Raw genomic sequence first — 21,232 nt, forward strand, 5'->3', positions numbered from 1 at the left:
GTTTCGTTCTCTTGTGCATAGGGTCACTATGACTTGGTACTGACTTGATGGCACCTAAACACAACAACAACAAAGATTGAGAGCCTCAAAAACATTATATAGCGTTGCTGTGAGTAAGGACCAGTTCAGTGGCACACAACCACCACTGCCACCATTACACATGGAGTTGCCATGAGTCAGAATTGACTCTACTGGCAACTGATTTTACCTCATGTGAGGTACCATACTGAAACCATGGAAACCATAAAGAAAGATGGGATAATAGAAGAAAGATGAAATAACAGAAAAATAAGATTTTACATCAATCTTTAGTATAAGGTATAAGGTAGAAAAGTTACCATGAAGGAAGTAAAACAGCATTTATCAAGCACTTACTCACTGCTTTACTAAATGTCAGAAAATCAGATTTTAATTCAAATATTCTGATCCAAGCTTTATCTAGATTTCCCCTGCTATCCAAGAGAAGAGCGGTCCTATGAGCACTAATGTAAGCCAAAATGGCTAAAAGCAAAGAAACAACCACCATTAATTTTTATGGGACATTTAAAAAATCTTCCCAGACACCCCAAATAACCTACCAGATCATGCCAAATAACACAGACACAGTTCAGAGTTAAGGCAACTTGGTGCTGAGATACTGAATGTAGTTCCCAGGGAAGGAGTTTAGAGGCACTATCCCTGCTTGTTACAGTGTGTGCTGCCTCTTTAATTTGTTGTTGCCATTATTGTTAAGTGCCATTGAGTGGGCTCTGACTCAAAGTGACCCTGTATAGGGATTCCAAGTAGCAGCTGGTGAATTTGAACCATCGACCTTGTAGTTCAAACTAAACTTGTGGCCCAGTGCTTTATCCCACAGAGCAACACCAGGTCTCTCTTACATAGTTTGCTGCAAAACAAATGAAGAAAGCCAGTTTTTAACATTTTCATAAGAGCAAAAATCCTGTTCAGATTTTTTCAGCTAGTGAAAACAAGTACATCTTTCAAAAAAGGAGCTGCTGTACCACAAAATGTTATGTGAGCTAATTTTGCTGAGTTAATTTTGAATGGCTTCAATTAATTCAGTAAATACGTTATTTCAAACTTTGAGCAAAGGAACAAAGGTTAGAAAGCACAGGGCTGGCAGTAGTAAATGGTTCATCTTGGTTGAACATTGTGAAATTAAATGGGTTTAATGGATAGAAAGGAAAGCTAAGATCAGAGTGCAAAAGGATAACAAGATTTCTCTTTTTATTTGACATATATTTTATAGGTTTTGAGAAACTTCTTGGTATAACCAGAGCCATGTATAAAAATATATATATAATTTTAGTAGCTCTATATGGCATGGATTAGATGAGAAATGCACTGCAGAAGGGAAATGATTTATTTATAGTAGGCCAGTTAATCGATAATAAGACCCTGAACCTGAGTATTGCTAACGGGAAGAAAAGGGAAAAGATTTACGAGTAATTTCAGGAGCACAGCTGACAGAACTTGATGGAAAGCAGGCCAAGGAGAAGGAAAATTAATGATGTCAGTGATGCAGATGATGGTTCCTTTAACAGAGAAAGAAAAGTTCTGAGAAAGACTTGGCTTTGTGAGAGAGCCTATGTTTATTTTGTCCACTAGTTTGTGCCCAGAGAGGGAGAAAGATGAGGCAGTCTGCTCCTGTAAAGATTGACAGTCTTGGATATCCTATGTGGCAGTCCTGGTGTGGCACTGTGGGTTAATGTGTTGGACTGCAAAGTCAGTTTGAACTGCAAGGTTGGCAGTTCAAGCTCACCAGCTGCTCCTCGGAAACCTTAGATAGGGCCACTATGAGTCAGAACCAACTTGACAGCACTTAACAACAACAAGAATAAGAGTGGGAATAATCTAAGGAGCAATGGGTTTGGGGGATGCACCCAGACGATTACAGTTTCTAAACCAAGGAAGATATTCCATACAATCATTTATCTATGCATTCAACCCCTAGTCTGTGCTGCTAGGGATTGTTCTAAGAATTGGAAATACAGAAGTGAAAAGAATAAACACAGAAAATTCTTTGTTTTTATTTTGTATCATAGACATCTTGTTGTTCTACCCAGACCAGACTACCTTATCCCATTAATCCTTTCTGCGTGTCCATTAACTGGCAGTTGAGTGTTTTTATTTCCAAGTTTCTGTACTTGTCACTCTCTCTGGAGACTTGGCTTCAAGTTATTGTTTGCACTAGGCATGGAATCTCAAGTGCCTGGAAGTTTACAAACACACACTCCACCTAATCATTTAGAGTCTTGGAGTAGTGCTGTAGGATAAGCCCTGGACTGCTAACCACAAGGGCAGCAGTTCAAACCCACCAGCTGCTTCTTGATAATGCTATATAGGGTCGCTATGTGTTAGAACTGAGTCGATGGCACTTAATGCCCTACTTACCCTTAGTCTTAGGCAATGACTGACTTGCCTCGGAGTCCTGGAGTAGTGCTGTAGGATGATGTTCTGGACTGCAAGTTCAGCAGTTCAAACCTACCAGCCACTTCTCGGAAACACTATACAGGATCGCTATGAGTTGGAACCAACGCAACAACAACAATATTACTTGTTTCAGTACAAACTCTAAGGTATAATTTATATTCCAGAGGCTCAGCACTGGACTGTGAACTACAAGGTTGGCAGTTCAAAACCACCAGCTGCTTCTCAGAAACTCTATACAGGGTCACTATTTGTCAGGACTGACTCAACGTCACTTAACAACAACAACAGAATCCCCTGCAGGATTAGCCTAAAATTAGTTACTGTGGGACTTTCCCAGAAATAAAGTCCTAGACTGACTTCTCTTTTCAGACCTGCACCTCCTTTGACTCTTTTACTTGTTTGGTCCCTAAGCACTTTCTTAATAAATAAATCACTTATCCATTAAACCTCATCTCAATGCCTGCTTCTGAGGAAACTGACCTAAAGTTTGTAGTTTACATCCAGATGGTCAGCGACAAATAATAAACAATACACATATATTACATAGTCTATTAGGAGCAGTTGAAGTTATAAGAGAAATAAGGCAGATAATGTGGTGTGTGTGTGTGTATGTGTGTGTATAGGGAATGGTGTGTAGTTAAGATAGCATAGTCACAGAGGGCATCACAGCAAAGATCATATTTGAGCAAAGGCTAGTAACGAACCTTGCAAGTATCTGGCCAGAGAGTTTGAGGGTGGGTAGAGAGCATTTCAAGCAGAAAGAACTAAAGCAAAAACTTGAGTTGAGACTGTGTCTGGAGTGGTCTAGGATAACCCGGACACCAGAGTGCTTGGAAAGGAATGACTGTGGTGGAAAGGGCAGGGCAGGAGAAGAAATGAGAGAATTAATTGATGAGGAGGTCAGATTTTGCAGATCTATGTCAGCCTACATACTTTGACCTTTCCTCTGAGTGAGATGTAGAATCATTGCAGATTTTGAAGCAGAAAAATATCTTAATATATTTTATGCTATTAAAAACAAACAAACACTAAATGAGTGAGTGATCAAAATCAGAACAAAAACAGAGCTGATTCCTATGAGGAGGTAGTTAGACATACTCACACAATCCAGTTTCTTCACCATTTTTGATATCACCCTTTTCCCACATGGCACTCCCAAGTTACTTCTCCAAAGAACTGGAGAAAAGGAAACTCCTCAGAGCCTAGGGAGAAAATATCTTCCAAGTTGTTTTCCATAGAACCAAGGGAAAGGTCGCATAAAGAAACTCATTTCATCATACTGCTTCATTGGGATAAACTTTCGAACCAGAATTAAATCAAAAGACCAGTTCAGAGTTCATTGCCAATACCAGTTCATGCAGTCACACAGAACCCCAAACTCCTAAAATTTTTTTAAAGTTCATTTGTGGGAACAGACTGCTAAGGAGAATTGCATTAGGTTGCTGGGAATATGTGATGGAATCCTAATTGAGGATTCAAGACGGGGGATCTAGATAGTGAGCATCCTTATGCAGATGTAAGCTGGATTCATAGAAACAGAGACATCTAACCAAGACAGTAATGTAAGGTGACAAGATACAGTATTGCAGAAGAAACTGGGTGACCCCTTTGATAAACAGCAGGGAGAAGATAAATCCGAACCAAAGGTACAGGAGAAATGGTCAGAAAAAGCTAATTAAAGTAACTGACACAGAAGTCAAGGACTACAGATTCAAAATATTCATCAGTCAAGTTAATGGGTAAGCATTTCATCTGTGCTTGGGCCCACTGTGCTCAGTATGATAGAGGCAAAGATGTTGAGGTAGAATCCTGGTGTGGAAATATTTTCGACTTTTGGAACAAAAGAATGACCTCACCTTCATTAAGATCCCAAAGTGAATTTGTGTAATCTCAGCATAATTCATCCATTAAAAGCAAAGTAACATATAATTGGAGTCCTGGCATGATGCTACAGGATAATGCACTGGATCACAAGGTCAGTTTGAACCGTAAAGTCCACAGTTCAAACCTTCCAGCTGCTCCTTGGAAACCCTATCAGGGTCGCTATGGGTCAGAACTGACTGAACAGCACTTAACAACAACAACAATATATAATCAGATTAAAGGTGGTATGAAAGGTTGTAGGGGTGGTCTGACTTCCTTTGACTTAACTAAGGAGAAGAAGAGTCAAACTTAACATCAGCCCAAGGCTCATAGGCATAGGTCAGATATGCCTCGACTCACCAACTTTCTTTATAGTTTCTAATACAAATCGTCCCACCCACAGCACTATCTACTGCTCTTCTGGGTGTGATAATGTGTTGCAATGGCCACACAGAACTCAGAGCTGACACTCACGAATATGGGGGAGTTTAAGGAAGTTAAACAAGGTACAATTCATTACAATGCATTACAAATGCACTAGGAACATCTAACTTATGGGCAACTCATAACTGTCCTTTAATGTTATGTAGATTTACTCTCACTTTGAAAATACTGAACCAACCCCTGCTCACAATAAATTCTTCATCTCAATAACGTTCAACTAAAATCACTGAAAAGGCTTCAAGCCATTTCTTGTAACAAAGTAAGGCTAAATAAAAATCATATACACCAGCTCCTGCTTACCTACAAATCAGTTTAAAAGACACACTAAGAACAGATCTCATTAGTAACCTAATGACTCGCTGTGTCTAAGTCTAGACTGAGACAGGAAATACTAGAGCATCTCACTTTAAGGGAAGAATCTACAGAAGAGAGGTATCACTATACAATTCAGACGCAAAGGTTGCAACAGAAATATTGTTGTGGTTGTTAGTGTCATTGAGTCAGTTCTGACTCATAGTGACCCTGCACAGTTTCCAAGGAGAAACTGGTGTGTTTGAACTACTAACCTTTCAGTAGCAGTCCAGTGCTTATCTTATACGGCCACACCATTATTCCACAGCATAACTCTGCTAGTAACACCACTTCAGCGTCGAACATCTGAATTATCCCTTAAATCAACTCCTTGACAATAAACCACAAACCTTTTTATTTTCTTTGCTTAAGCCAGTTTGAATCAGTCTTCTGTCTCTTACAACCACAAGAGACCTTTCTGACTGACCTAAAACCTTTTTGTCTATATGGTCCTCTTGCTGGTCTTCAACAAATACATTTTCTAATGAGAATGGTGAGGCTAGAATACAAGCAGAACCTATTGATTTAATCATTAGAACTGTTGCTGAAAGTTTTGTTGTCACTGCATGATTTTAACGTAATTCTCACTTTAGGCATGAGGTACCTGAATTTTATGAGTGAGTGAAGTTTGTAATCTTCAGTGTCAAACAGCCCTTAAGTTTGATCCCTATGTATTTGATCTTAGGTGACCTTTCCTAACCTCACTTTACCTACTTTCTCCAGTATTCAAACAGAAATCCTGAGTGTTTATGTGGTAGGAATGTTGCGAGGATGAAATTATGCAGACATGTAAATAGCTTAGCCCAGTGATTGATACACAGTAAATAAGAAGACTAATCTTTAGTCTATCACTACATTTTCAGTTGCTTTTTTTGGTTGTTTTTAAATGATTTAGATAAGAGAGAATAATATGGCTGCAACTACTGTCTCTTCAAGGGAAATTTTCTTCTAGGGAAAAGTAACTTAGGTTACAAAGGTCATATCTGTATTGAATTAGCAAGTAAACTTATTGGATTTCAGATAGACTGCTAACCACAAGGTGCCAGTCCTCCCCGGGAGAAAGATGAGTTATTTCTGCTCCCATAAAGACTTAAAGCAGTAGGTTGGGTTGGGTTTCGTTGGGTTTGAGACTGAAGTTAATAGTAACTCCATGAAACTTTCAGGAATTTAATTGCAGTTATCTATGAGTTTTTCTTTTCAACTTGTAAGTATTTACACACACACACACACACACAGAGAGAGAGCCAGAAGCAGAAGCATTATTGGCTAGCACAGTTAAACGAAGTCAGCAAAGTCTTAACGTTGTGTTTTAAAATAAACCCTCAAAACCGAACTCCATTACTGAAATCTTTGAACTGCTTCATGTGGGTCTGTGTGTGCACCACGGTGTTTGTCGTCACCGTTTCCCCGCCCTCTAGTGGTAGTGATAATAATTTCATTTTGTAGTCCTCACACAGGAAATGCCCGTTTTTACTTCAGTTACCACAATCCTTTTACAGGAAGTTAGGTGTGGTCTTTGAAGGAGAATTAAAAAAAAAAAAAAAGAAAGAAAGAAAACAAAGAAATAAAAAGAAAAAAAAGCATGATGGAATTTTAGCTGCAGTCTTCCTGGTGCCAAGTTTCTCAATCCCTAACTCTGGGTGTAAAAGATTCTGCAGTGGTAATGTTTTTACCTTTTTATTATGCTTATTCACTGTGATGCTTCTTTACCTTTGCAGTAGAATCCTTGGGGAATCTTTCATTTTGAAGCTGCTGGTTGCATGTTTTAGCATGAATCTTCTATTAGAGTATCCAGGCAGTTTCCTCCCCCAGGAGTGCAGGTACCATCTTCAAACCTATGCCTGTAGCTAGGCATGAGGAGTCTCTGGGGATGGATAAGAAAAGGGAGGGATGCCATGGAGGCACTGTGTTACTGAAAGGGCAGTCTGCTAATATCAACTCATTGCAGCCCTGCTGGTGTCTGAAAAGTCTACTTAAAAAAAAATTAAAGAAGTGTTTACAATAGCATGTTATTTTATGTTGCCACTTTTGTCTGGCATGTACTGCACAAATTAAGTGGATATGAATTCATTTTACTCTTAGAGAATTCACTTTATATTTTTAAATGGCACATCTCATTCCTGTTGTGTGAGGGTTTAAATGGATCCATGTTCTAAAAAGAAGGAAAACAGATCCAATGATTTTGTACAAATGACATTCAGGAGCTGAGTCTTTTGGTTGAATTATTTTAAATAGAATAGAAACTCCTGTTGCTGATTCAAAGGAAACATTTCTACATATTTGCTGTGCTGTGTTGAATTACATACTTTAGTATAGTAAAATATGATTAGAACACCAATGAAACTCAATTTATGTTCCAGCCAAGACCCATGTAATAGGGGTTTACATAAATGGTAAAGTTAATTTTCTTCAACTCCAAATTCTGAAATGGCCACTCTGACTGCTATGCTGAATATTTTTGTGTGTGAAATGGGCACAATTGGAAAAAATGGGTTCTCTCTACAGTATGCCCTGAGGTACTGCAAATGTGTTCATTGGAGCGGCAATTATACTAGTTAGCAGCAGGTTGCTGAGTCAAGGGGTCCAAGCTACAGACCTCTGACGTGGGTGACTTCCTGCTGGGTTTGGCAGGAGCTGAGCCCCTTCCTGTGCAGGCTCCAAACAGTTCCATCACAATTGGGCATTCCCTGTTCCTTCCCCCTTCCTGGCTGTCAGCAGTGTCTACCTGTTTCCAAATAGCCTGGGATTTCAGGATCTCCAGAGCTGTTTACCAGGTAAGCTTTAAAAAGGTGGTCAAGTGGACCAAAGAAAACATGGAGATATAAGAGCTATACGTGCAAGTGTCTCGTGAGTCTGTGTTCTATAATTTTGTGATTTTTCATCTCTTGTTTTGAACCTCTGATATTTTTCTCAGAAAGGATGCTGAAAAGATGGCTGCCAAAATAGTCACACAAATGAAACAGCAAGCTCCTCTTCTAGGCTCTGACTTGAATGTTTTTCTCCAAGTAACACAATCACTTAAAGCATTTGGGGTGTAGGAGATTAGATTACCTCATAAACACCTACAGACTGTGAAAGATAGATCTCGATGCAAGCAGATGAATGCATGCCTGAGAAATCCCTGAATGACAAACACAGCATCTTTAAAAAAAAAAAAAAAAGAGAGAGAAAGAGCGATCTTGATTTATATATATATTGTATTTAATTGTCATGTAATTACTACAGTTACCCTTTATCCTAATGGACAATGAATTTTTCCCCCTGTTTCTATAGCACTTTCTTATGCAAGGAGCTAAACAGTGATTAAAGGAGCAGGATGAAAAGATGGCACAATCAGTGCTGGTACCTCCAGGACCTGACAGCTTCCGCTTCTTCACCAGGGAATCCCTTGCTGCTATTGAGCAACGCATTGCAGAAGAGAAAGCTAAGAGACCCAAACAAGAGCGCAAGGATGAAGATGATGAAAATGGCCCAAAGCCAAATAGTGACTTGGAAGCAGGAAAATCCCTTCCATTTATTTATGGAGACATTCCTCCAGGGATGGTGTCAGAGCCCCTGGAGGATCTGGACCCATACTATATCAATAAGAAAGTGAGTTCTTAGTCAAGTTGCTTTCCCTTGTCCTATTTAGTAGTTGCTTTGGGGTAACTCTAAAGGTGTCTGGTAAAGAATGTTGTACTTCTTCTCTTTCATCTAAGGTATTACTAGGATTTTAGATGAGCCTGATCATGTAATGGACCCATTCACTTAGAAGTCTTTCTAGGTTAGGCAGAAAACTACAGACATCCTATAGTGAGAGAACTGGATAAGGGCTGTTAGGTATATTCCTAATTAGAGGGAAAATCAACCCAACTATTTGTAAAAGTGAAACCCAAGAGCAACTTACAAAAAAGTTGATTTTTACATTTCAGCGAATAGTCTCTAAATCTCTCTTTATAATCTCTGCATCTATAAAAGCTGCTTTGATTTTCAGCAGGTATATATCTTCATTTCATGGATTTTTTGCCCTTTCCATGACTCCCCACAGAAGAAAAGAGTATGTGCTTTGTAAATGCCACCAGAGGTGGGGCTGGGGAGCAGGGGGTAAGAACAAAGAATACATCTGGACACCCTGAAATTCCCTTGAGAAAACTTTTATCTAACTGAAGTAATAGTGACTTCATTTTTGTGTTGCGTATAAATTATAAATGTAGTGAGTAAAAATGATATTAAAACTCATTGAAAATACTTAGCATTCCTGTAGCATTGACCATAAATATTCTTCTTTAAATCTGATGTCACTTTGCAAATTTAGGAGAAATTTTGATGCTCAGAAAGAAATATTACATAGCACATCATACACTGATGATTACTATATTACTACATTGCTTTATGAAGCAACATTTCTAAATAATGGTCATTTATTCTTCTTAAAATGTCTTTAATATATATTCTAAATTCAGTGTTGTGTTTTCTTTTTCAGACATTTATAGTATTGAATAAAGGGAAAGCAATCTCTCGATTCAGTGCCACCTCCGCCCTGTACATATTAACTCCCTTCAGCCCTATTAGAAAAATAGCTATTAAGATTTTGGTACATTCATATCCTTTTTTTCAAGTAATCATTTTATATAATTTAACTAATTGAGTGAATTATTGAATAGTGTAGATTTCAAAATACATATGTCTAGCAGTGTTATGTGCTCTTACTTTTTCTTTTCTCTTAGTCAGTATTTAGCATTGAGCTTCAATGAGATCACGGGTAAGTACATAGTCTTTCCTCACCTTCTAAGCATTTCTCCTTAACCTGATTCACTACTTCCTTTCTTCTTTTTCTCTACTCCCTTATGAATTGATTGCTCCATTCATACCTTCTTCATTAACTTTGACCCGACTGCCAGTCTCCCCTTTGTCTAAGTCTTCAATTTTATAATGTTACATATAGCAAACTCCATGAACTAATCTTCTCTGCTGCTTTTCCATTTGAAAGATACATACATAATTTGAAATGTATACTTTTATATATTTGAGTCAGAATTCTGTTACTTCTTTACTTTTTCATTTCAGTATTTGAAAGCTTTAAACGGGTAAATATTTCAAACTGCGACTGTATATATAAATAGCCTGTGAAGTCCTCTGTAAAAAATTTTTCCCAACAGCATTCCCACTGATTTTTTTTTCTCTTTATTTCTCCTTCTTTCCTTCCTTTTCCTGCCTTCCATATTTCCTCCCTCCTTTCATCTCTCTTTGTGGTACCTATGTGTCAGTAAAGGAACAGATTCTGCTACTGTAGTTGCAATCCAAAGGTTTCATGTCTTTCTGCCCATACACTTGCTTATTTTATTTTTCATTCTCCTTATTTGAAGAATCTACTTCCTGGAAATTGGATTTGTGACACTTTTGTGGAAGATGTTAATTAGGTTTGCACCTGGAATTTAGATAGAGTAGTTAGAAATGAGAAGCTTTGTTCCAAACCAGGGATAGCAGTCTGGCTGGTAGCTGGGCCTGAAAAGGTGAAAGAAGCAAAGGCTGGGAGGCTGTGGTCGTGACAGGCAAGGGCACTTACAAGAGCACAAAAACCTGGGATGGGGATTGATATGCATCCAGAACCAGCGGTAAGGAAAGAGAAACAGGACAAATTGAGCAAATTCTCAGATAGAGCAACATTTAATATTCCTTCTTATGTTCAAGTCATTGCCTGGGTTTCCATGATACGGTCAGCTCAGGGTGTGGCTCTTGCAGTATATAAACTCACCAGTGACAATGGAATGACAAAATATTTGAATTAGACAAGGTAAAAAGTAGATAAGGTTAAAAATTAAGGAGATCAATAACTACAGGTACAAAGCATGTGCCCAGGCTTGCATGGCAATGCCCACAGAAGACTGACATTCTGGAATTCAGTCTTCTCTTTACCTCCAATTTGTTTGTTCCCCAAGTTTTGAATAGACATAAACATTTTAATGATTTAAGATTTTATAATTTCTTGTGAATTACCTTGTTGTTGTTGTTGTTGTTGCGAAGTACCATCAAGTCGGTTCCAACCCATAGCGAGCCTGTATATGGTTTCCGAGGAGCAGCTGGTGAGCTTGAACCGCCAACCTTGCCATTCAAATGGCTTTGCAGTCTGGCGCATTAACCCACAGCGCCACACCAGGACTCCTATGAATTACTTTAAGCAATAGTATATTCTTTACTTTTGCCAAGATATGCTTTTAAAACTAAAATGCTTTGATGTGCCTAATATATTGTTTTTATTGCTAAAAATCATTGTTTTCCAAGGAAGAGAACCCAGTTGTGATAAAGAAAACATGTGTTTGAGTTAGTATAACATTAGGAACAGACAGATAACGGTATTTATAATCTGTTCTCTGATAAATCCTTCCATAAATTGCTATGTTTAAAAATAATTATATACCCTGCATATGAACATATTTTATTTGTGAAATGATATGGAAAACTAGGAAATTATTCAGATGCTCTATTTGTAATAAGCATTGAGATTATACATATTGAGTAAATATATGGTTAATCAATGAGAAAATAATGAATCAGGGAAGATTTGGATGAATTTAAAAAAAAATTGATTTTGTCCTAAATCTGAATGATGAAATGGAATTAAGAATGCTCATAAAACAGAACTTTAGAATTTTATCTTTTGTGGAAAGATCATATATTTATTTGAAAACCTCATGAAAACTATTGTTTCTACTCCAAAAAATAAAAGCTAGAAGGTTCCTGGAACCTGAGAATCCCGATTTGATACCCTCTAAGACAAAAGGAGCTCTGGTAGTGTAAGGAGCTCTGGTAGCGTAGTGGTTACGAATCGGGCTGCAAACCACAAGGTCAGTAGTTCGAAACTACCAGCTGTTCTGTGGGAGAAAGATAGGGCTTTCTGCTCCCGTAAAGATTTACAGCCTTGGAAACCCTGTACAGGGTCGCTATGAGTCGGAACTGACTCCACGGCACATAACAACAAAAGACAAAAGGAGCTCTGGTAGCGAAGTGGTTATGAATCTGGCTGCTAACCTCAAGGTCGGCAGTTCAAAACTACCAGCCATTCTGCGGAGGAAAAAGGAAGTTTTCTGCTCCCGTAAAGATTTACAGCCTCAGAAATCCTGTGCTGGATCACTATGAGTTGGAACCGATTCAATGGTGCTTAACAAGAATAAAGACACAAGATGCCTGGCTGGCACAATTTGTGCTCAACAAGTAAACCGAAAGATTGGTATTTCACATCTGTCCTGTGGCACCAGAGAGGAAAGGTCTGGCCATCTTCTATATAGATTACAGCCAAGAAAGCCGTATGGAACTCAGTTCTACTCTATAACGTGTGTGTTTGCTAAGAGTAAGAATTGATTTGACAGCAATTGGTTTTTATTGTTGTTGTGTTTGGAAAAGAGAATCCTGGTCGTGAAGGAAGAGAAAAATATAGAGAGACAGAAATTTTGATTGTGTTGAAGACCCTGGAGATTGATGAACATGCATTTATGATGGTGCTAATCCTCCAGTTCTGTTACTTTCTTTAGTAGAACGCATCAGACCACCAGATACAAAGGGATCCTGTAATTTAACATAGTAATACCATGCCATCTTTAATTTTATTATTTTTTTGGTTTAAACAGTAAGATAAAATGTGTGTTATTTCTTCAAAATGGTGTTTTTCTGTGTTTTTTTAGGTTGTACTGCCCTCAGGTGGCTGACCCACATCACTCATTTGTGACTGTTTTCCTAAAGGATGCATTTGGAGAAATTGAAAATTAAATATGCGCCTTATATTTGGTGCCATAGGATTAACACACAACCTCAAGGTCGGTTTGGAACTCAAGATTGGTGGTTCAAACTCACCAACTGCTCCTCAGAAACCCTATTCAGGTTCGCTATGAGTTGAAAGTGACTCTATGGCGCTTAACAGCAACAACCATTACATCACTGCCAGAAAAGCGAAAATGAATCATTGTTTAGATAAGCCTTTTGCAGGTTCAAAGAAGCTTCCTTTCTAGGTTAAGATGATACTCACTGTCCTGTGGTACTGCCCTTGAAATTGTGTTGATATGGTGTTATGCAAAAAAAAGTGTGATGATTTAAAAAAAAAAGAGTAAGAAGGGAATAAAAATGCCCTGTCTGGGATTTTTATCTTTGTGTCAAATTTTTCATTGACAAAAGTTGATAGTTTACATGATCACAACTGAATCCTTATTATGCTTTTTATAAAATATGAAAGAATTTATTTCAATTATCTAATTACTTAATATTTTCTTAACCAAATGTTGCTGTTTTTCAGTATAAAGTAAGCTAAAGGACTTTGACTATGTCCCAAAGGTAAAGTGGCATAGGGTCAAACAAACCAGAAGCTTGTTATAAGCAGTATTTGCTATGATTCAGAAAACAAGAGAAGCAATTTATTTAGCATCTACTATGGCTCAGGCATTTTAAGTTGTAGAAGCTTTAGTATATTTTATCTAATTTGATTCTTATAGAAATCTTGGAAAAATGTTATTTTTTTCTCACTTTTAATAACCAAATTAACTGAGGTTTAGAGAATTTAATAAGTAATTTGATCCCTGTCAAATCCATGAAATCCCAGTACTAACATCAGCCATCTTAGAATTCTGTGAGCAATTACAGTATATTAAAATATAGAATATCTTAGTAACATTGCACTTATTGTAAGGCATTCCTCCAGGGTGACCTTAAAATGGTATTAGGAGGCATTTGATTGATTACTTGATTCTCCTAGTGAATTTTTGCTATGGTTTTCCTGGATAGCTGAGCTTGCACTTCAGTTGTTCAGCTGAGTCTTTCTTTAAGAAAACTAGAATTGATAAATTATTTATTCTCCAGTGAACTTATTTACCTGCCTTTAATATTTTTAATAAGTCACTCAGGTGGTGCAATGATTGAGCACTCAGCTGTTAAACGGAAGATTGCTTCCATAAAGATAACCTAGGAAACCCTATGGGACAGTTCGACTCTGGCCTCTAGGGTCACTAAGAGTCAGAATCAACTCTATGGCACACAGTAAGTTTTCTAATGGCTTTGTTTTAATGTTGTTAAGTACTATCAAGCCGATACCAACTCAGTGACTCTCTATATGGTTTCTGACGAGCACTTGGTGGGTTTGAACCGCCAACCTTGCAGTTAGTAGTCTGGTGATTATCCTACAACACCACGCTAGTTGTTGCTTTTGTTGTTAAATGTCGTTGAGTCAATTTTGACCCATTGCAACTCTGTATAGGGTTTCCAAGGAGCAGCTGGTGAACTTGAACCACCAATCTTACAGTTTAAACGACTTTATAGTCTGACGCAATCACCCACAGCACCACGTTAAAAGTACTTATAGTAGTTAGCAGCATGGCCTACATATGGATTGCTGAATTACAGGAAGGGTGAAAACAAAAACAACTCAAGGATAAAATAAGAGCACCAAAGTTATAAATGTCCTGGTGGTGAATGGCATGATTGTGCATGACAATAAGCTATTCATTGAACTTTGTATTCCTTGACTATATTCTTCACTTTATTCAATGTGCTCATTATGTGCACTATTCTGACCAACTGTGTATTTATGACCATGAGTAACCCTCCAGACTGGACAAAGAATGTGGAGTAAGTAGAAAATTTTAATGTCTTTCAATATTGATATCCCTGTTATAGGTCAAATTGCGCATTTAACATCTTGATACCTCATCCATTTGTGTATCTTATAGTACTAATTACTTTAAGCCAGAGATTGATTCAAGTTCATTTCAACCACTAACTCTTTCTAAGACAAAGCTTGTGGTGCCTCATTTACTGCACTGGTTTAACTGCCAATATTTGAAGCCCTTCATCTTTTTTTGGGAGTCTCACATATTTTTCAAGGTCATCAGTGATTGCTAATATCCACTGACAATAATCATACCTAGTTTATATGTTCTTTTACTCATGAATATCACAGTGTTAGCAAAGGCAGTCTCAGGGTCAACTCCTAGTTAGTTGTTCTTTGTTGTTGTTGTTAAGTAGTTGCTCTTTGTTATTGTTGTTAAGTGCCATTGAGTTGGTTCCAACTCATACCAACCCTATATAGGATTTCCAAGGAGCAGCTGGTGGATTTGAACTGCCAACCTGGTGGTTCAAAGTCTAGTGTTTATCCTACAGTGCCACACCAGTACTCTAATTTATGTTAAGTAAATTTGCCCTAAAGGAGTGCTGGTAGCGTAGTGGTTACCAATCGCGCTGCTAATCTCATGGTCAGCTATTCGAAACTACCAGCTGTTCCATGGGAGAAACATGAGGCTATCTGCTCCCATAAAGATTTACAGCCTCAGAAACCCTGTACTGGGTCGTTATGAGTTGGAACTGACTCCATGGCACATAACAAAATATGTCCTAACTTTGAAACTTGCTACACATGCAGCTTTTAAATTAGTGAAAAGGCTGGAATCCTATTCTTGCACTAAAGTAAGGCTACAAAAGAATGAAAGGAGTCCAGGTAGCATAGTGTGTTACTAGTTGGGCTGCTAATAGCAAGGTCAGTAGTTCAAAGCTACCAGTCACTCTGTGGGAGAAAGATAAGGATTTCTGCTCCCATTAATTTACAGCCTTGGATACCCTATACAGGGTACCTACACAGCTACCACGACCACCAAACAAGAACCATACACACCTGTTCCATTTCTCTTACAAATTCCACTTAAAGACTTTTGACAGTGTAAGTATTGAGTTTTGTTCATAACTCAGGGACTGCCTGTATTGCACTAGTGTATGATGAGGTTTCAAAATGTTAGTGGAAAAAGTTCATTATATTTGAATTGCAGTTTTTTTTCATAAGCTTCTTTTAGCCCTATATATATTTCATGGTTCTTATTGGTGCAGTTTTGTGAAACACAAATGCCTCATTATTTTTGGATTAGTATCTATTTGTTTAAATCATTTTATAATAAGACTATTTTGAAATATAGAGATTTAAAGCCAGTGCATTCAGATAATACCTTCTTTGTTATTATGTGCCATGGAGTCGATTCCGACTCATAGCTACCCTGTACAGGGTTTCCGAGGCTGTAAATCTTTACAGAAAATACCTGCTTACCAAGTCATATAATTTGGATCTTTCAAATTAGTCAATGACAAAAATACAAGATTCACTTAGGTAAAGACAACAACAAGAATATCTTTCACAATTTAATATGTCTTTCTACCTGAAACCCTTCCTAAAGTCTATATGATAGAGAGACCAACAAGGAGGTTTCAAATTTTGGTTTGTTGTATAAATCTCCTGAAGACATACATGTAAATTACTTACTAGATCTTTAAAGCTGGTTTGACTATTTTCTCTCAGGTACACATTTACAGGAATTTATACATTTGAATCACTTATAAAAATACTTGCAAGGGGCTTTTGTTTAGAAGATTTCACATTTCTACGTGATCCCTGGAATTGGTTGGATTTCACAGTCATTACTTTTGCGTAAGTAGTTTACATTTTTCATCCTAGAAAAGTAAATCACTGATGGAAGCCTACACTTTATTTGTTCTTGGTGTCTAACCTTGACAGATCAAGCATTTTTCTTAATTATCTGTGGATTCAGAATATTTTTCTGTCAATCCAATAATCCAATTTGGAGAAATTAGAGATTTTCATAGTAAATAATATGGCTTTAGTCACAATATCTACTGGAAAGTAATGAAATTAGGTTCCCCTAAATTTAGAGATTATGATTGATGACAGTATCAATTTTCTCTTAACTGGGAAATCTTGGTGGCAACAGTTATTGAAGTTGAAAAGGTCTTGATGAAAGACCAACATAGATTTAGAGTTGGCAAACTTTTGAATAACGCTGATTTAATTCTACAGGTATGTAACAGAATTTGTAAACCTAGGCAATGTTTCAGCTCTTCGAACTTTCAGAGTCTTGAGAGCTTTGAAAACTATTTCTGTAATTCCAGGTAAGAAGTTACAGGTGTAAGGTGGCAGGCCCCTTATATCTCCAACTTTTCTTGTGTGTTATTGTGTTTGTGTGTGAACTCCCCTACTACAGATATGTGACAGAGTTTGTGGACCTGGGCAATGTCTCAGCGTTGAGAACATTCAGAGTTCTCCGAGCATTGAAAACAATTTCAGTCATTCCAGGTGAGAGCTAGGTTAAACACTGAGGCTGACTTAAGCTATATTGGTACCGATATCATGGCTTTTGTGCATAAGCCTTGTTGTTTGTCACATATTGCAAATAAATATGTAAAAAAGCAAGAATCAGTACATCTTATTTTGGATGGATTTGATTCTTTGTTTTTGCTATTTGTTTTCTTTAAAATTGTCCTAAGTCAGCCTTTGAGTTTAACAATTTTTTTGCATGAGGCATTTGCAGCAACAGACTACATGGTTTGCATCTTATAGCATCAAGCTTTCTGTATAGAAGCTAAATGGAGGCATTTAAATGGGTGCCGATTTGACCACTAATGTCTAAAGCTGTTTTTTGTTGTTGTTGTTGTTGTTGTTTTGTTTTTTAATGAGGTAAATGAAGGGGATAGCAAGGAACAGCATGTGTGCTGCATGAGGCTTAATTTTCAGATGTCTTCCTTCTTTAACCAATATCCAAACTTTTAGAATTCATATATATATATATATATATATAATGATTTCATAATACTTTGACTTTAGAATTCTTACTGCTATATTCATATAGCCTTTACTAAAATCAATAAGGTGTTAAGGAGTAAGACATCTGCAAATAAAGGCAACATATTTACACAAGGTTGATGTTTAAGCATGAATAACAAAATCATTTCTTTTGCTCAAAGGAGTTTGGAAATACACATTTTGTTCATTTCCATTCACTGTGTTCTAATGAATACACAAGTTCTGCTACTCATTCATATTCACCAGCTAGCAGGCTTTTCATGAAAATGTTGTTCAATCATAAACATTAGATGAATATTGTTGGCATTCTGCATGATATCTTTATTTCCTAGGAAAAGCTCATAATGTTTTTGTTGGTACCGTCACTATTGAATGGTATGTATAACTTTCTCTCTCTGGTTTTATGTGTAGGCCTGAAGACCATCGTAGGGGCCCTGATCCAGTCAGTGAAGAAGCTCTCTGACGTCATGATCCTGACTGTGTTCTGTCTGAGTGTGTTTGCACTAATAGGTCTACAGCTATTCATGGGCAACCTGAGGAATAAATGTTTGCAGTGGCCTCCAGATAATTCTACCTTTGAAATAAACATCACTTCCTTCTTTAATAGTTCATTGGATGTGAATGGTACCATTACCAATAGAACAGTGAGCATGTTTAACTGGGATGAATATATTGAGGATAAAAGTAAGATATATTCATTTCACCATTAAGTCCTTTAAATATTGTTTAGTCCTTTAAATACATTTTTTTTAAAATCACCAGAGAAATTATTTCAATTTTTATATGAACCAAATGGCTCAGGCCAATTTATGTTGTTGTTGTTCAGTGCTGTGTACTTGGTTACTTGTTTGTAACAACCTTGTATAGTGTTTCAGAGGAGTGGCTGATGGGTTTGAACCACCAATCTTACAGTTAGCAGTCCAGTGCTTATCCTAAAGTGACACATCTTACTCCTTTTTCCTTATGTGAATGAACATGATAAAATATATGTGTATGTTTGTGTGCATGGTGGTGGTGGTAGTGGTGGTTATGTGCCGTGAAGTCGGTTCTGACTCATAGTGATCCTGCACGGAATTTCTGAGGCTGTAAATCTTCATGGAAACAGAAATCCTCATCTTTCTCCTGCGGAACAGCTGGTAATTTAAGACTACTAACCCTGAGATTAGCAGCCTGATTCGTAACCACTATACTACCAGAGTTCCTTATATATGTGTACATGTGCATATGTAAATATATATGTGTATTATTCCTGAGACCACATTTACAAGTTAGCAAAATTATATATATGGTAGATCCTGAAAATAGAAATTACTTAAAAATATATACATATCTCCAAAGAAGCAAATTAATAAGCACTGTACTTTAAACTACAAGGTCAGTGGTTCAAATCAAGCTCCTCGGAATCAGCTTGATGATACTTAGCAACAACAACAGTTAAATTAAACCCAAAGAAAACATTGGTATACAGCTTCCTAAGAAAAGAAGGAACAAACACTGAAGTCCACTTCTCATGGGAAATTAAGTTTAAACTGACAAAATTAATTAAACTTTCAGAGTCTTTTCTGAGCACAAGTAAAGAGTATTTGTAAAATAATACTTTGTTTGCATGGAGACTTTTAAATATAACAAGGATTTCCTCTCCCTTTCTCAATTTTGGGCCAGGGGAACAGCATTAAATTAACCGTTCTTTCTTGAAGTATCCCAAACAGTTTGAACTTTCAATTACAATAAATGGTGATATCAGAAACTAAAATAATTATTCTTTGTGATTTTTTTTTCCTTTTAAAATAGACTTTATTGAATATTTGATTATCCAAAAATGTTGTATTTTGATATTTGTTATTTCATTGCTATGAAAATATCTTTCCATTAAGCCAGGTACAGATTCATTTTTTTCAAAATCTATTTCCTTATGATTGAAATAATTTAATATGTGTTATTACCTAGATGCAATGGTTGAAGCATTTCTGGGACTTTTAATACTTCTTTTTGTTCCTTGCTCTTTAAATAGGTCATTTTTACTTTTTGGAAGGGCAAAATGATGCTCTGCTTTGTGGCAACAGCTCAGATGCTGGGTAAGTGATGCTTTTGTATTAAGTCTCAATGCACAGTGCTCCATCGGCCTTAATAACATGCCACTCCCACCCACCTGGCCTCCACTAACTCCTTATTCAAAGACCCCATTAATTCCACTTCATGTTGACTCCCAGAATAGCTGGGTTAAATGTGGATTCTCACCTCCTGCACACATTCATATGCAGCAATTATTTTTCCATACTAGGTCACATCTAATCTTCCAAATAAGTACAATGAAAAAGAATGAAACCAAGTACTAGATATAAGAGGCTTAAGTTAATAATATTCATAAGCATGTACTCTTATAAGTGTGATTTTTATATATGCTAATGTGGAACCCAGGGACTTAAAATGATACTGTCACTATCTAAGGCATGGTTAGGGTTTGTCCAGCATATTTTAGCAAAGTGGTTAAGATCATAGACGGGAGAGTCTGACTGTGTAAATTCAAAATCCACCTACACCATAATGCATCACTTCCCCTTGCCTTGTTTTCCATATGCCATAAATAGGTATGACAATAACGTTACTGTGGAGATTAAGTAGATTTACTGTATTAAATGTATAAATGTATATATGGCTCATGGAGTACTCAGTAAGTAATTTAAAATATGACTGATGTCATGGAAACCTTTTAGTAATAAGAGATAAAGCCTATAAGAATTCAGAAAAATAGGTACCTTTTCTGTTTGGCAAGGTTTAGAAGTATAAACACGGAGTTTTCGTAGTGTAGTGGTTATGACTTGGCCTTCAAGGACAGCAGTTTGAAACTATCAGCAGTTCCTGGAGAGAAAAATGAAGCTTTCTACTCCTGTAAAAATGTACAGCTTCAGAAACCCTATGCAGGGTTACCATGACTCCAGGGCATATAACCACAACCACCAGAAGTCTAGACAGACATCTAGTGTTTTTTCTATGGAAGATTATATTGGTTATATTAGTAGTTAATACTTGGAACAAAACAATGGTAATAGGCTTTGCATTTGACTCCTATAATAAAAGTCATTGTTGTTAGGTGCCATCCATTCTGTTCCAACTCAGTAATGTTGTGTAGGATTTCCAAGACTTTACATATTAGCAGGAGCAGACAGTCTTATCTTTCTCCTTTGGAGCGGCTGGTGGGCTCAAAACACAGCTCTATCTCCATTGCTCAAAAATCTATTTAATACATTGTTCTCAGATAGAGAACATATTAGATATTAAACTGATAAAAATAGATACTACACTTGATTTTAGCCAAACAGCTGAGAAACAATAGATAAAGGTAATCTACTTTTATTCCAGATTCAGATAATATGCAAATCAGACTGACAGTCAGTACTATAATAAATGCTTTACATACAATATCTCCCACCACTTGTCTATCAATTTGTCATACTTGGGTGGCTTGTGTGTTGGGATGATGCTAGAAGCTATGGCACCAGTATTATAAATACCAGCAGGGTCACCCATAGTGCACAGGTTTCA

At 37.1% G+C, this 21,232-nt stretch overlaps 1 protein-coding gene across 1 annotated transcript in view; it reads left to right on the forward strand.

The window, feature by feature from the left end:
• Positions 1–21,232, forward strand: part of SCN2A (sodium channel, voltage-gated, type II, alpha subunit) — a 213,296-nt gene that overhangs the window by 68,185 nt on the left and 123,879 nt on the right. Inside the window, exons 2-8 of the mRNA XM_006867032.1 lie at positions 8,365–8,682; positions 9,554–9,672; positions 14,590–14,679; positions 16,391–16,519; positions 17,091–17,182; positions 18,101–18,373; positions 19,701–19,764. Of these exons, the coding sequence (XP_006867094.1) occupies positions 8,416–8,682; positions 9,554–9,672; positions 14,590–14,679; positions 16,391–16,519; positions 17,091–17,182; positions 18,101–18,373; positions 19,701–19,764 (1,034 nt within the window). The 5' untranslated portion in view covers positions 8,365–8,415. The remainder of the gene's footprint in view (positions 1–8,364; positions 8,683–9,553; positions 9,673–14,589; positions 14,680–16,390; positions 16,520–17,090; positions 17,183–18,100; positions 18,374–19,700; positions 19,765–21,232) is intronic.

This window comes from Chrysochloris asiatica, unplaced genomic scaffold (genome assembly GCF_000296735.1).
Source record: "Chrysochloris asiatica unplaced genomic scaffold, ChrAsi1.0 scaffold00099, whole genome shotgun sequence".
NCBI classification, from domain to species: domain Eukaryota; kingdom Metazoa; phylum Chordata; class Mammalia; order Afrosoricida; family Chrysochloridae; genus Chrysochloris; species Chrysochloris asiatica.